The 15,951-nt window shown below is 37.2% G+C and overlaps 1 protein-coding gene across 1 annotated transcript in view; it reads right to left on the bottom strand.

Moving 5' to 3' along the window:
* Positions 1–15,951, bottom strand: part of LOC133848098 (cAMP-specific 3',5'-cyclic phosphodiesterase-like) — a 150,640-nt gene that overhangs the window by 18,720 nt on the left and 115,969 nt on the right. The window contains 2 exon segments of the mRNA XM_062283489.1: positions 2,729–2,767; positions 10,159–10,335. Coding sequence (XP_062139473.1) covers positions 2,729–2,767; positions 10,159–10,335 — 216 coding nt within the window.

Here is a 15,951-nt window from a genome sequence, read left to right as displayed (position 1 = left end):
GATGATGATGATGATGATGATGCACATCATTAGGAACAACAAGAAAACCATCAGCAACAACAAACATCATCATCTTTATCTGCAGTCAGAGTAGAAAATTTTCGTTTCGTTTAATTCTTGCTTTCTTTCCCCCCACCTGATGATGTTTGTCTCTCTATCTATCGTTATCGCTATTGCTATTGCTATCTCTGTCGCTGTCTCTTTCTTTTTCAACTACCTTTCAATTTGGCACACGCAAAATTAATTTAATTTTGCCACTCCCTCTTTTATTCTCCCTTCCTCTCTCTCTCCCTTCCACTCTGTGTGTTGCTTCCTCTGTTGCTCGGCTGCTGCTGCGTTAGTAGTTTTTCTCTGTTTTATTTTAGCGCACTTACCTACACTAATGTTTAATAAATTCTCTACTCAAATTGCCATTTGGCTGCCTTCAAGCTAATAAATTATGCAGTTTTTGTTGCTTTTCAATGCTAGTAAAATATTTACAATGGCATAATCAATTTGCTGCTTTATGGCTTCCTAAGCAAATAGGAATAAAATAATCACCCGCTTTTGAACTAATGCACAGTGAAATACTCGGGTAAATAATTGCAAATTTATTGCCTAAAATGTGAAAAAGAATTTGCAACATTTAGAGAGAAGTTGAATTTGAATTTGCCATATTTGCAGATTTAATTGGAATTATGAATCATTATTAGAGCAGAGATACGACAGCTTGAAATGGAAATAGTTGAATGACATTTCAATTATTTTATGAGGCAACACAAATCCTCGCAAAACTTTAAGGCAATGCCATTCATTCTTTGTTGAAAATGCTCGAAATGGAAATTAAAATACATATATATTTTCTGAGCGAGCGAAGAAGAGGTGGAGGATGAGTTCATTTCGATTTTGCATTTTGCCTGCATGTCAAATTTCTGTGAAATGCATTTTTATTAAAAGCGCACAAGAGATGAGAACTAAAAAAAACCCACACACACACACACACACTTAGAGAGAGAGAGAGAGAGAGAGAGAGAGAGAGAGAGAGAGATGCTCGTGTATAGTTGGGTGTGATTTGCATTGGGCGGATTTTGTTCGTTTGGCAACGACAACGGCAATTGAGGCGGCAAATTTAATGCGCGAAAAGAACGTATTTCATTTGGTTTGACTTTTTCGATGTCACGCTGCGTATGAATAATATGCATGCATGTGTGTGTGTGTGTGTGTGTGTGCTTCATATGCTCAACGCTATGTACATACGTTACGTATACGCCAGCGTGTCGCTGCATGTGGCAAAACTGGGCAAAAACTGTGCATAAAAAGGGACAACCTACGGCGAAATGAGCAGTAGCAGGCGGCAAAAACGTATACGAGACGTTGGCCGGGGTTTGTGTGTGTGTGTGTGTGTGTGTGTGTGTGGTTGGCTTTTAGCTTGTGATTGAATTTTGCCAACGACATTGCTTCGGTCAGTGCCGAACACCCCAAAAAAACCCAAGCCCTCAACACAACTTTTCGACTGACCGAATTTCATGTTGGGTTTTTTTTTCTTTTTGTTTTTCTTGTTTTTGTTTTCGTTTCTTGCTGCTGCTGCTGCTGCTGCGGCTACAGGAAATAGGAAATGTTTTTCATATTTAAATTAGCTGCGCTGTCGCGCCAACGTGGCCAATAATGCGCCTTCGTCTTGGTCTTGTTGTGGTTGTTATTATTGTTTATATGCTGTTGATTTCACATCTTTGGCAGCTTTCATTCAGCTGCCTTTCCCTTTTTGCCGTTCTCGCCCGCTTCTCACACACACACACACACACACACACACACACCTCGCATTAATTGCGACGACGACGACAATGATGACTGGGGATAAATTCGGTGAATTGAGTGACACGCGGAATATATCATGTGAGTTTTTTCCCTCAGTCTCTCAAAAATCAAGAATAAACAGCAGCCGCAGCCATCGCAGCAGCAACAACAACAACAATAAAATAAGCCAACGTGACATGACTCACGTATTTTCTTATTTTGTTGTTGTTGTTGTTGTTGCTTTATAGTACACTCTCATGTGGTTGTCAAATTGGGTACTTTTATAGCCCCGCCAGCCAGCCAGCCACAACAGACACGACAGATACGAGAAGCTAATCTTGAGGAATTACTCAATGAGTTGAGAGTTGAGATAGTAAAAATACAAAAATACGCGGAATATCCCACACACACACACACACACAAACATATACAAATATTGTTGACCTTTAGAATGCACACCTACAAAATGTGTTCATAAACAACTAACTACTTTATCATTAAAGAAACAGTTTCAGTAGTAAGCAAAATTATTGAATGAATCTTAGAAATATATTTAAACGTTATATACTTAAGCATTAGATATTTTCGAGACTTGGGCAGTGCTAAATCAATTAAACAACTAACTAATCGAGTGAAATGTGAGAGAGGAGAACTAAAAAGATTGAAAAATCTGATGATGAAAATATAATAAAAAACGATTGATAAAATAGCGTCAAGTTATTATTAATTATTTGCCAAAAAATACTTATTTTTTTTATGGAGAGCATGCAAAAGGGTTGAAAATTCAACTAAAGCGAGACAAAAAGACACAAAAAGCAGGCAAGCAATACACATAATAAAACATTTGAGCAGGCAAAGACAAGACACAGATAAAGTGCAAAAAGATAGTGAGTGAGATAGAGAGAGAGAGAGAGAGAGAGAGAGAGAGAGAAAGAAAGAACTTGGGCATACGTACGATCTGTCAATGAGTATAGAGGCCTCCTGTTCTTTAAACCTGCAAAAGGGTTACAATAATCAACAACGATAATAGTATACAAATAACGATCATAAAGTAGAAGTAGGCTAAAAGTAAGTTTTAAGTAAGTAAATATAGTAGTAGAGGTTGGTTCCTTATTTTTCTTTTTTTTTGTGGTACAGAGCAGAATTATTGTATTTCGTATTTGAGTTGCAACAAACAACAATAAATATATAGATATATATATAGAGAGAGAGATAGATATAGATAGAGATGTACATAAACAAAGACAACACAAAAACAACAAAATATAAGCAAACAAACAAAAAAAAACACAACAAAATTTCGATTCGTTTTTGTTCTTTTTTGCATAAATAATTGACGCTTATTTTATTGTGTAGCGAAAAAAAGGAAACAAAAAAAGAAAAAATGCAAATAAAAAGTCAACAGAAAAATGCCATGTAGACATATGTATGTGTGTGTGTGTGTGTGCGTGAGTGTGTGTGTGTGTGACGCCCTAAGGTATGCAATGAAAGGCGAGTAAGCGAGACAAATGGGACTCGAGCAGCTTAATTGAGACATCACGTGCGAAAGTTAAGTGGCGTTGAGGTGTGTGTATGTGTGTGTGAGTGTGTGACTGTGTGTGTGCAGTGAGCTGGGGATTAGCGGAGGTCACTTGGATATAAGTTGCCTCTCGCTCTGCTGACGCAGACAATGGCGAACCAACGGCAATGACCCCCGGGCAATTGATAGATAAGCGACTCGACTCGACTCAACTCTCGACTCGACTCGTTGCCTCGCTCTTGTGACGTCATTGTGTCGTGCACGTCACAGCTACAACAACAGCAACGAGAATAACAACAGCGATGTGCAGCAGCTGCACAAAAGTCGAAGTTGAAGTGTTGACATTTAAACAAACACTCACACACACGCACACAGACGCACACACTCACATCATCGCCATTGTCTCTGAGTTGCATTTTAAACTTTTTTGCAAATGCCAACCGCACACACACACACACACACACACACACACACACAAGTTGCAAGTTATGTACTTTGGCTTTAAAATTGATGCCGATGCAAGTGGCAATTTACATGCCAGATAAATTTCATTGGCATTTCTATGCATGTTGCTGCATGTTGTCCAACAATCGACCTGACACCTGCAACACACGCTTCACTGGCTCTCAACTCTTAGACCAAAAAACACACACACACACACAAAAACAAAGCTCTCGTTAATGGATCCTGCCTGTCAATTGCTTCATCCTTGGCATCAGCTTTAAGCAGCTCCTTCTTCAAAACTGCCTGCTAACTAACTAATTGTGTTACTTCATGTTTCCATCTTCATTCTCTCTTCTCTCTTCTCTGTTCTTTTTTCTGGTTTTCTTTCCTTGAGTTTTAAACGAGGTTTGCAGAGTTCTTCAACTTTTATCAAAGTTAATTAACGTATTTAAGTTGACAGCGCGCTGCGCTGCTGCTTGACAAAAACCTTTTGCGACTTATATTCCAAGCTAATTCTTTGCACAATTTTTAAATAATATTATTAACTAGTTTCTGGTCGCTTTTCAACTTGATGAGTTACTTTTATCTTTTGTCGTTTGTTCATATTGTTTCGCAAGTTGCGTTTTCCTTTCCTTTTCACAATCTTCAACTCACTTTTAATCGCTTTTAATTGAATTGAAAATATTTTCTACACTTTTTTAGTGTTCTTTGTGGTTCTCTTAAAAAAATGCTTAGCAATATTAATCTTTTAATGCATCTTAATAACATAAATTCATTATTTCACAATATTTAATTATTTCATCACTTCTTCATTATTTACATATATTTTTTCGAAATAGAAAGCTGCACATAAAAAATTTAGTTCATTTGGGAAAAGTGCTTTAATTCAAAATGAATTTGTTTTCTTTGTATTAAAGAAACTTATATAAAACATTTTTTACATTAATCAATGCTTTATGAATAATAATATTTGTTGGATTATTTATCATTATTCCTCTCTTCATTTAGATTTATTTATTAGTTCAATCTTAGTTAATTTTCAAATCAATTGTTGACTATTTTTAATATTTGTTTGTTCGAGCTTTACTTAATATTGATTGCCATTATTTTATAACAATTTTTGTACTAATAACAAATCATGTGTTATATAAATTTAACGATTCATTTTTAAATTAATTATTGCATAAAATTTTTAATTGTAATAAATTATTGACTGACTTTTCTTATGATGTTTTTTCTTGACCATATTCTGTTTGATCTATATTCTTTGTATTGTTATTCTATTATATTGTATTCATCATAAGTTGAATTTTCGAATATATTCGAATTCTTCGGAAGTGTTTTCACTACTTTCTGATAATCTTGCCATATTATTAAAAGAGAACTTTTACATCAGCTAAAAATAAACTTTTATTTTTGTTTTTTAATTGGATTACTAACAACAAATACTAGTTTAACCTTGAGCTAACTTCTACGTTCTATTTAAGAAATGAAATGTGCCGAACCTTAAAACTTTCTTAACCTTCGTCCTTTACTGTCTTAGCCCAGCTATTTGCATCCCTCTTCAATTGAAGCTGCCTTCTGCGAAGCATCTTTCTTGGGCTATTTTCATAGATGCTTTCATAGAACTGTCGCAAAAACTATTTTGCTCAGCTATTTTGCTGTGCATAATTGTTGCGGTGAACTTGAACTGCCAAAGTGTGTAGTGGCATATGATATATAGATATATAGAAATATTTTGCCCGATTGTTTCGTGTCTCGAATTCTATTTATTAGCCGGTTCTTAAAAGACGTCACTAACGCAATCAATTGAATTGTTATTGCACTTATTTTATCTCGTTGTTATTGCTGTTGTTGTTGTTGTTCTTTGGCCTTGACATTTGCCAGCCGCAGTCAGTCAGCTAATTATTTGTTATTGGTGTTGAAATCTTTATGAAATTTTCACTCAACTTGCTCGTTGTCATGACAGCCAAAAGCTGGCCCAGCTTCTCTCTCACTGCAGGTATGCATAGTTTGTGAGTGTGTGTGTGAGGGTGTGTGTGTGAGTGTGTGTGTGTGAGGATGTGTGTGTGCAATTGACAGGCTCATCAACAACATTGTTTGAAAGTGGCCGAGTGGCAGAGAGACTCTCTCGCATGTCTCACCGACAAAATATTCGAAAGTTGATTGAAAGCAAACGCCGCAGCAAATGCGGATAAGAACATTGGCTGACTGACTGACTGGGTGACTGACTGACAGAGCGATGGACGGACGGAATGACTAGAGGCCTGCCAAACTTTAAAGCAGAGACCCAAAAAAGTTTTCGCACAACAGGCGACAGACCGAAAGGGACAGCGAAAAAGCGAGAGCGAGAGGGAAAAAGGAATGCAAATTGCGTCACTGTCGCTGCCAAATGGCCAAAAAGGGAGCCAAAAAAAATGCCTCAAAAATACCAAAAATATTTATTTCAACTATGTATAATTAAATCGTTTTTATGTTCCTAGTCTGTCGCTGTCGTCGTCACACAGAGCACATAGCACCGAGTTGCCCTGTTTCCTTTTCTCCCCGTTTCCCCATTTCGAATCATTTTGTTCCTTCATCTTTTTGTTTTTTTCTGCCCAATGCTCAGTGCCATGGGCCACTAAACTTGGGCTCATCCAACTTTAGACAACAGTTTGTCACACAAGGACATTTTTTGGCTTTTATTTGCATTCACCACACAGCGATTGTGAGAGAGTGAGAGACTGTATTATGCAATATTTATCAGACATTAAATAAATTAAATAGCCCAACAATTTCGTTAATCTCCTCGAATATTATACGGAGGTTAACTTTCTGTATAAGATTTTTGAAGATTTCCTTCAGCATAACTTATTCGAATTATGTTAAAAATGCTTTAGCTTTTTATCATCAATGTTAAATGCATTTTTAAATCCTTCCATCAAATGATTACAATACGAGTTTCGATCTACAAAAATCTACTTAAATTACTCCATGTTTTTGATTTATTTCAGACTTAAGGATATAGTCGCTATGGTTCATCTCATTACAATAATAAGTGCAATAAGGAATTGTATTCGTTATTGCAATAAAAAAATAATAATAAATTTATATTGGGTTTAGTTAAACTCTTTGTTTTTATAGTGTAAAGCTAACTTATTATAATCTTTTGAGGACTGTTGTGGCTCACAAATTTAAGTGTGACCCTTTTTGTCAACATTTGTGTACCTAAATATGACTCAAGAAATTCACAAATAATTCATGGTCACACTGAAAATCAAGACAACGAAAATCAACCATTTCTGAAGCTTAAGGCTATTAAATGAATCATGGCTATGAAAACTCTATAAATCAATGTTATTTAATTTTAAATTCATTATTACGGATTAGAATATAAATGCTAAGATTTGTATTATTTATTATTATTATATTTTAGGAAATTTTATTGTTAATTATTATCAAAGTTTGACATTTCAATTAGTCAAGCACTCGATATTTAATATTGTCAGAGAATTATCATCATCTATTTAAAATCTCTCGTTCTAATTAAAGAAAAGGAAACTATATTTATATGAGGTGCCAAATTGCTCAGCATAATAGCTATAAATCTGCATTTCGTTTGATATTTATGTTTACTAAAGAGCCAACAAAAAAAAAACAATTACACAAACTAATCCAATACATTTGAGCTCTAGTGTATGAAGCATTTCGGTGAATTGTTTTGTTTCTACATACAACTTGTTGTTTTTCTTCGCTTTTGTTGTTATTGTTGTTGCTGTGGTTTCGCTTGGGTTGAATATAGATAAGTATGTTTGGGTAATTGGTTCGTTGTTATTGTTGTTTTTATTTGGGGTTTTTAAGTGTTTTGCGGTCCAAATATTTTTGCAATTTTTCATCTACGATTTGCGCGATATTTTTGCTGTGGTACTATATTTTTGGTGTGGGGCCGCCGCCTTTGAGGCAGAGTCGTCGATGTGCGCGATAGATGAGATGATGCCTGATGCCTGAGGATGATGAGGATGCGGGGGTAGAGGAGCGAAAAGTCGTGTAAAAATAGCTGTAAAATGCTTCTATGCCCAAGGTTGGCACTGGGCGTGACCAAAATGCCCGCTCAATTCCATATGGTGGCGAGATTTGTGCCCCTCGACAAAACTACATCTCGCTGCTACCTGATGCTTTGATATATAACATAGTATATACCATATATATATATATATATATACACGAATAGTATTTTTTTTATTTGATATTTTTGTAGTTTGCAGCAGTTTGCAGTTAGTTATTGTTATTGTTTTGCGCTTTATGCATTATGATTTGAATGAGAAATAGCAGCGGCAAAGCGAAACAACAAACGAAAAAGCACTTTTCGGGTTCTCCAGTTGGTGTCGCATTCGTATGTGCAACGTACTCACATACATACATATGTGGTATGCCTAAAAAACTCGGCCAACACACACACACACACACAGAGAACTTTTGCAGCAACTAATTGAAGTCCGAATAACGCCCAGCCAGGGACTAAAAGTCAAAATGCTTTTGCTTTTGCATGGCTTTGCATATTTTTGCGAAAAGTTGCCGCATCCTTGACTGACCAACTGACTGACTGACTGACTGACGGTCTGCTTTTAAGCGTTGTCATAACAATGGTCAGAGAGTTCTGCCCAGATTGCTTACAGGCCAGAGAACATAGCAGCTGACGTTAGACCGCATACACACACCACACACACATACCCGACACACACACACATACACGCACATTCGCATTCCGGAACCCTGGATGCTTGGACATTGGACACTCTCATTCGACTTTCGACTGTGGACTAGAGGAATTTATGGCGAAAAAAGGGGCAGCTAAATGTGGCAAAATGCTTGCAATGAATTCTACGAATGCCATCAACGGGGCGGAGTTCAGGCATCATGATGATGCGAATGATGATGTTGCCATGAGTTTTGCAGATCGAAAGGCGTCACCTAGTACTCTCCTAATGCTGCAATGTGCCTTGAAATATACCACACACACACACACACACACACACACACACACACACACATATCTCTGGCAAAGGTGTGGCAAATTTCCATTTGCTTTGAGCAACAGCACATAGCATAAAAGTGAACCACAATGGCAACAGATGCAGCAAATTACGACTACGAATTACTTGCGACTCCTTTTTCAATGTTGTTGCTCTTGGCTCTTGTCGAAGCAATAACAAAATGGATGCCAGTTGGCCAAAGAAATTGCTGAAAGCTAACTATGTGGTTACTATGTCGCAAAAATTTTTGTGTTACAGCTGTGCAAAATTCGACCCGAGTAGTTGTTATACAAATAATTGGATATCAAGTTGCATTTCGACCTGGTCGAGTTGCAAAATACTTCAAATACGTTTATAAATTGGCACAAATTGAAGACAAGTCGACTAGTTTCATAGCCTTATAATAGGCTAACGAGTAACAGTTGCAAGGGTTAAGTTATATTTCCAGTAAAAGACTGACAAAAGTTGTATTTAAAAGAGTTGGAGATTAAAAAAAAACATAGTTTTGTCATAAAATTGCTGATAAATGGTTCACAGTGAAGAACTTACAGAGTAAAACGCCATTAGCAAGCACATTAAACACATTTTGTTGGTTGCAAGCAATACAAATTTTAATGTGACTGTTTTTACCAGCTTTAGTTATTCCCTAAGCTAGTACTACATAAATTCTGCTGGTCGCAAGCTTCACACACTATTCCAGTGTGACCGTTTATGCCAGCACTACTATGGCTAAATTTGACACGGTAAATTGACAAACATTTTTCATGGTCACAATGAAAAGAATGTTAAACAATTTTCTTTGATCGCTGTTTTCTGTTTTAATGAGGAGTTCATACATATATTATAGCTGTGAATAGACTCAATTAATGAAGAAAAGTTGTAAGTAGAAGGGAGAGCAAAAAAACTGAAAGTAGAAGTGCTAGTTCAACTACATAATTAAGGGCAGTAAAAAGGGGAAACTCTAAAGGGTGAACGATATACTTTACGATAGTTTATCAATACTCTTATACTTGTTCACAAGCTACAATATTCAGTCACTATATACTATTCTATAATGCTCTCCAACCTAATACACCCAAAAACACACAGGCACACACTTTAAAAAACGAAATGATGAAGCCAGAAGTGTGAAAAGTGTTTCGAATGGTTTTCATTTACATAGATGATATTTAATGAGTACTAAATCTTAATGCATAGTGTATAAGAGTGAAATGTTTTCGTGTAGTATGAATCAAAAGAAAATCATAAGAATTAAGAATGCATCGAATTGGGGAAATGTGTTGAATAAGAATCGATAACCGATAATCGATAAACGATAATAAGCATAAGATATATCGTATATGTATGGTATTTGTATGTCTATAGCTTAAGTATAATAGGTAAATGAAATTGATTTTTGTTTGTATTTACCTTTCGCTAGCGATGCTTGAGTTTCTGGACATTGACTTTGGTGACATCTCAAAGTCCGAATCGGAGCGATATAGAAAGGATTCGCGACGTTGCGGTAAATTCTGTAGTACCAAACCAGCGCTGGGTGAACCGCCTTCAAGCGGTGATCGGGCGCCCTGGCCATTTTCTACATCGAAACTGTAAGAAAGAAGAAAGAACAAGAGATGTTTGTTATTAATTAGCTGATTACAACGCTGCTTATTATCGGCGGAGGAGGAGAAGGAGGAGGGAAAAAGGGAAGCACAGCAAAAAAAACAGTTGCAGACGCAACGCTTTTAGGCCAAACTCTTGAGCCATGTTATAAATGGGCTGACGGCCAAGTTGATTTGACAGACAAGACGCCAAAACGAAACTTTTCAGTGCCCAAAAAAATAAAGACAGGCGGGGGGAAGTTGCTTGAGGTTTGAGTGGGTATCAAACAGCCAGGCAGCCTACAGGAAACGGAAGTGCGCCTAACAAGGCGCTTTTAAAGTTTTTCAATTCGTTAGACATTTTTCGCCTTGCGTTCGTTGTCTGCGACAGCAACAACAACAGCAGCAGCAACAGCGACAGCGACGCTTATGAAAAGTTTTCTCAGAACGGCCCGGCGCACATACTTTCTGTTTTTTTTCTTACCCGCAACGCGCAACCACGAACCGAATGTAGCCAAGTTTATTGAGAACTTGCTGAAAGTTGACTCCACTTCGGAGCAAAACCATTTCCACAACCAAGCAAAGTTCAGTTCAACGATCAAGTTGCAGACGGTTGTGCTCAAGGATCAACTTGTTAATATTGATGGCGCCACCTGGCGGACAGTAGATATGTAGAAAGCAAATTATTTGCTTATTTGCTTAGTATATGGTTTTTTTCGTATGACATTTAACGAATACAATTTCAAAGTTATTCCAAAATGTTTCATAATTATTCTCCTGTTGTTGTTTCATTGTTTTCATTTGCGACAATATATAAAGTTAAATTGTTAAATAAATTAAATGATGCCCCATAAAAAGTCGCACACACAAATTATTTATACGAATGCAGCGGTGAGTTTTGCAAAGCTAAAAAGTTTGATTGAGTTTTCAGCTTTCAAATGCAGTTCGCTCTGTTGTCCCCTGGCAACAGCTGCAACTACAAAGAGAGAGAGAGAGAGAGAGATAAAGAGATAAAGAGAGAGCAAGTGTGACAGGCATCAATCTAAACGCGTTGTCATAATTAAAGAAAATACTTTCATAACCAAAAGCAGATGCTGTTGTCGTCCAGTTGCTGCTCTGGCAGTTTCCTTTTGCAACTTCCTCTCTCTATTCTATTTGTTTTTGTTTTTGTTTTTTTTTTGGGGGGACCTGTGACGCAGCTGTGTCCTCGCCACGGCCTGGAATTTTTGTTGCTGCGCTGCTCCTGTTTTTGCCACCGCGCTATCAGCAGAGCCCGACTCGAAGGCCACGCTTTTGGCAGCGAAAGTCGTAAAGAAAAATGATGTTTTAAGTAAAATTTATATCGGGGTCATTAAGTAAACTTGGCACAAAGTTGACGCTGGCTGGCTGGCTGCTTCTGCTTCGTTGTTGCCTCGACTCTCACTTCTCTAGTTGTTGTTTGCCCCCATCCCAGTGTTGTTGTTGTTGTTGCTGCTGTTGTTGTGCGCAACAATGTCGCCATTTGCCATGGCATACTTTGTGCCACTTTCTCCAAGTTATGGGGCAGAGAGAGAGAGAGAGAGAGCAACGAGAAGTTATTTCTTGGCTGGTTTACAGTTCGACAGCTTTTTGGGTTTTGTGTTTTTTTTGGGAGGACTTTGCAGCTTGTGTATCGGTTTCAGGGCTGGTGATAGCGACTGCATTTGCACTTGCCACAACATGTTGCAGAGAGCTGTGTTGCTTAAAGTTGACAGCAGCAAATGGTTGGTCGCTTGCTTTTGCAGTTTGTTATTCAGTCCGAGTTGGTTCTTTAGGCAGTCACTTATTCACTTCATGCATTCATTTATACAATCATTTGTGATCCAGCTACTTCCTCCTTAACAAACTAATTAAGTTGGGCGTTTGGGGCTTAGCGCTTTTCGTCTTAACTCTCTGCTCTGCAGAGATGATGCCGCTGGCATCACTTGAATCTATGCCACACACACTCGCACACTTACATATAAAATAATCACAATACACACACACACGTACACAATCACAATCACACTCAGTCGCACACTCATCACAATCAGCTTGGGTCGTTCATTTATTTGCACATATAATTAGGCGCATGAGGAGCGAGTGCCGTGGGGCACATTTCCTGCCTTGCCACACACACACAGAGAACAATGCCAATCTCTTTATCATCCTCTACCTCCCTCCCCATCTCTCTCTGTCTCGCTTCTTACTTCTCGTTGTGGCATTAAGCGTCTTTGCCTGTCACTACTGTGTCACCATAATAATGTGGAAACTCGGCAACTGATTTGCCAGCGCCTGCAAGTATGCAACACTCACGAGCTGTTAAGCCATCCAAATCAAGTTGCAACACCCCCTCTACCCTCTACCCTCTATCCCCTCCTCACACTCCCACTACATCACCTGCTGCGTTGCAAGTGCTGCTGTCAACTGCACTCTTTGATATTTGCTTTACAACTCAAGCTGTAGCTTAAGTTTCGACTTGCTTCCATTAAATTTAGTATTTATGCTTTTCATAATATTTGCACTTCTTCCACTTCTTGATGCTAATTGAATTTTGCATTTCAAAAGTTTTTAAACATTGACAAGGTAAAAATGATTTGTTTTAATTAAATTATTTATATACCTATTATTAAGATTTTACATATTTTTGCTGGATTGGCAACGCTTTAATCTTCATTTTCAGTGGAGTGGCAACGCTTTTATTATTATTCATATTCGATTCTTCCTTTTATCATAGGTTTTTTTAAGGAATGCTCAAGTATTATTATTATAAATTCTATTATTATTATTATTTATTTTTTTATTATCATTATTATGTATTTTCATTATTATCTATTTTTGTATTATTCATAATTATTATTATTATTATAAATTATATTATTATTATTATTTATTTTTGTATTATTTATTATGATTATTGTTTTGTTTTTATTATTCATAATTTCTGTTTTCAAATTTTACTTAAAATTAAATTCTAAGGCAACTCAAAATTTAATAATTCGCATACTTTTTTTCACTGGCAACCTTGCCAGATTATCCACTTTTCACTAAGCTCTTTTAAACTGTCATTTTTTTACTCGCTGCTCTGCTTCAGAATAATGAAATGTTGTATATGCCATATACATACTACATAGTGGCAATGCTGACAGAATTAACGCTAAGCTCGTAAGCTGTTTATTCTTTTAATTTGGTGACATTTTCTGTGTGCACACTGTGTGGCAACGTGCTGCTACGCGCAGAGTTGCCACTTGTTACAGAGTCTCGACACGTTGCGGTTAACGCTTGTCAGCAGTTGACTTAAGTCGTTCATTCAGCAAAAGGAAAAGCAAAAGCAAAAAGACCCAATGAATGCACTCACATGATTCACAAATGCAATGCATGAGTGTTTGGAGTGTTTTAGTGTGCGTGCGTTGAAAGTCCTTGGCCACAGGATTCCCATGCGAAAATGCGAATGCGAATATGAATCTGAAGATGAAAGAGACTCTGAAACTGAACCCAAAAAAAACCAATTCGAACGACACATGCAGCACACTAGCAAATGATGATGATGATAAACAAGATGATGATGATGATGATGATGATATGAATGGTGGGAGATGCTTTTGGGGCAAGATAAACAAACAAGTAGGAGGCAAAAAGAATGAAGAAAAAAAAAACACAGCAGCAACAACAACAAAAACTGTCACAAGGCCATTAACAAAAGCCTGAGACTGACTGCGACAACAGACAGACAGACAGACAGACGAAGAAAGCGAAACAGAGAGAGGGATATACTATAGAGAAAGAGAGAGCACTATAGATGGGGGCAGCTGTAGGTGGCGTTGCCATTTGCCACTGCTGTGTGAAAACCAAATTAAAAGTGCGAGCGAGCAGCGTGCGATATGAAATGAGCACAGCTAGAGCAGAGGCAAGGCATCAGTCATCCCCCCCTCTCCCTCCCCCTCACCTAATTGCTACCTTGACTATATTTCCAAGTATGTGGTGTGTGTGTGTGTGTACGGCAAAAAGAAGCTGGGCAACAGCCTCCAATCTGCATCTGCATCTGCATCTGCATGTTGCATAATTTGGCAGCGTATGTGTGTGTGTGTGTGTGGAGAGCAGCAAATGATGACAGCTTTGGCAGAGGAAGATGAGGGGGGAACTGCATAAAAAAAAGCAGCTAGCCATCAGAATCGTTGATTTTCATTTCATTGCGTCGCACATTTGATTAACCGTCGCTGCAGCTGTCGCCTAGCGGCACCAAACAAATTGAGCATGCAACCTCTTGGCACACACACACACACACACCACATACAACGCACATTGGCCAAAAATAAGAAAAGAAAATACAAAAAACCAAAAAAATTAAAGAGCAGCCAGCAAATTTCAATTGATGATGTCGATGAGTCAGCAGCGTAAATTTACGCTGCAACATTGCGCATGGTGCACATATTCAATGTTGTTGTTTTCTTTTCGTTGCCAAAGGCAATTGGCAATTGGATAGCTTAATCATGGTAATTACTGCCAGACAGACAGACAACTAACAGCCAACTATCAGCTACCAATTCCAGACGCGCCAAAAGTCGTTTACAACAGCACAGAGTCTTAGTTGACTTTACCAAACAAATAGAATTGAACTTTGCCAATGACGCTAGAAACCCTTTTTCTGATTGTTGCTAAATTTAGCCAGCTAAATTTACTTTGCTAATCACTGCAATTGAAGTCAATACACTCGATGAGTAACAGAAATATCATTCACTACTCAATACGGTAAAATAACTACATAGTTCAACTTAACAAAACAAGTAAATTGTAATGTCGATCAAAATAAGACAAAATTCATTTCGAACTCTAACTAATTTTGAACTTTTGCATTTATTTGAAATTACGTCATTATTTAACATCAATTTTGAAACATAAGATATCACATTAGCTTAATAAATTATAATTCCAGTTAGAGATTTCTACCTTCACAGATCAAGTTTGTTTTAAAATTGTTGTCACATGATTTTCGATACATACAATTTATCTACAGTATTTGTGATTGGATAAAAATTACAGAAGTTATATAAGAAATTCTTTTGTATGGCAAAAAAACGCCTACTTATTATAGATCTTAGTTGCTTTGACTGACAATCTGGTATATTTTGTGGTGTATGGTATTTTTTGAAGAGCATACTATATCAATATAACAAACATAGCCTCCGGTATATTAGAAACCTTATACCGCACTGTTTTGATGTGATTCAAATCAATATTTTATTTGCTTGCTAGTTATTGTTAATCTGTTTAACACAACAGTTCAACTACTGTCTAAAATAGTATTTTATTAGCTTTTCAGTAAGCTCAATCAGTTTTTGAGACCAGCGCAAACTTCTGTTTCACATATTGCAACATATTTAATACAACAACTGTAACTAGTTCGAGGAAGAAAAGTGATTTTCCTTAACAATAATCCGAGTTTATGGCAAGTCAACTTGTCGATAATTGATTACTGTTAATTAGTCGCAATGTTGCAGTAATTGAGGCACAGATGAAACTGAGATGGAGTAACTTCAGAGCTGCATATTGGCGATGGTCAATTATCTGGCATTTACCTTCTACTCATGTTTAATTAGCTCACAAAATGGCAGACGCACAAAAAGCA

Source organism: Drosophila sulfurigaster, chromosome X (assembly GCF_023558435.1).
Source record: "Drosophila sulfurigaster albostrigata strain 15112-1811.04 chromosome X, ASM2355843v2, whole genome shotgun sequence".
Classification (NCBI taxonomy): Eukaryota; Metazoa; Arthropoda; class Insecta; order Diptera; family Drosophilidae; genus Drosophila; species Drosophila sulfurigaster.
The sequence above is the reverse complement of the archived record's forward strand: the minus strand, read 5'-3'. Positions and strand labels throughout refer to the sequence as shown.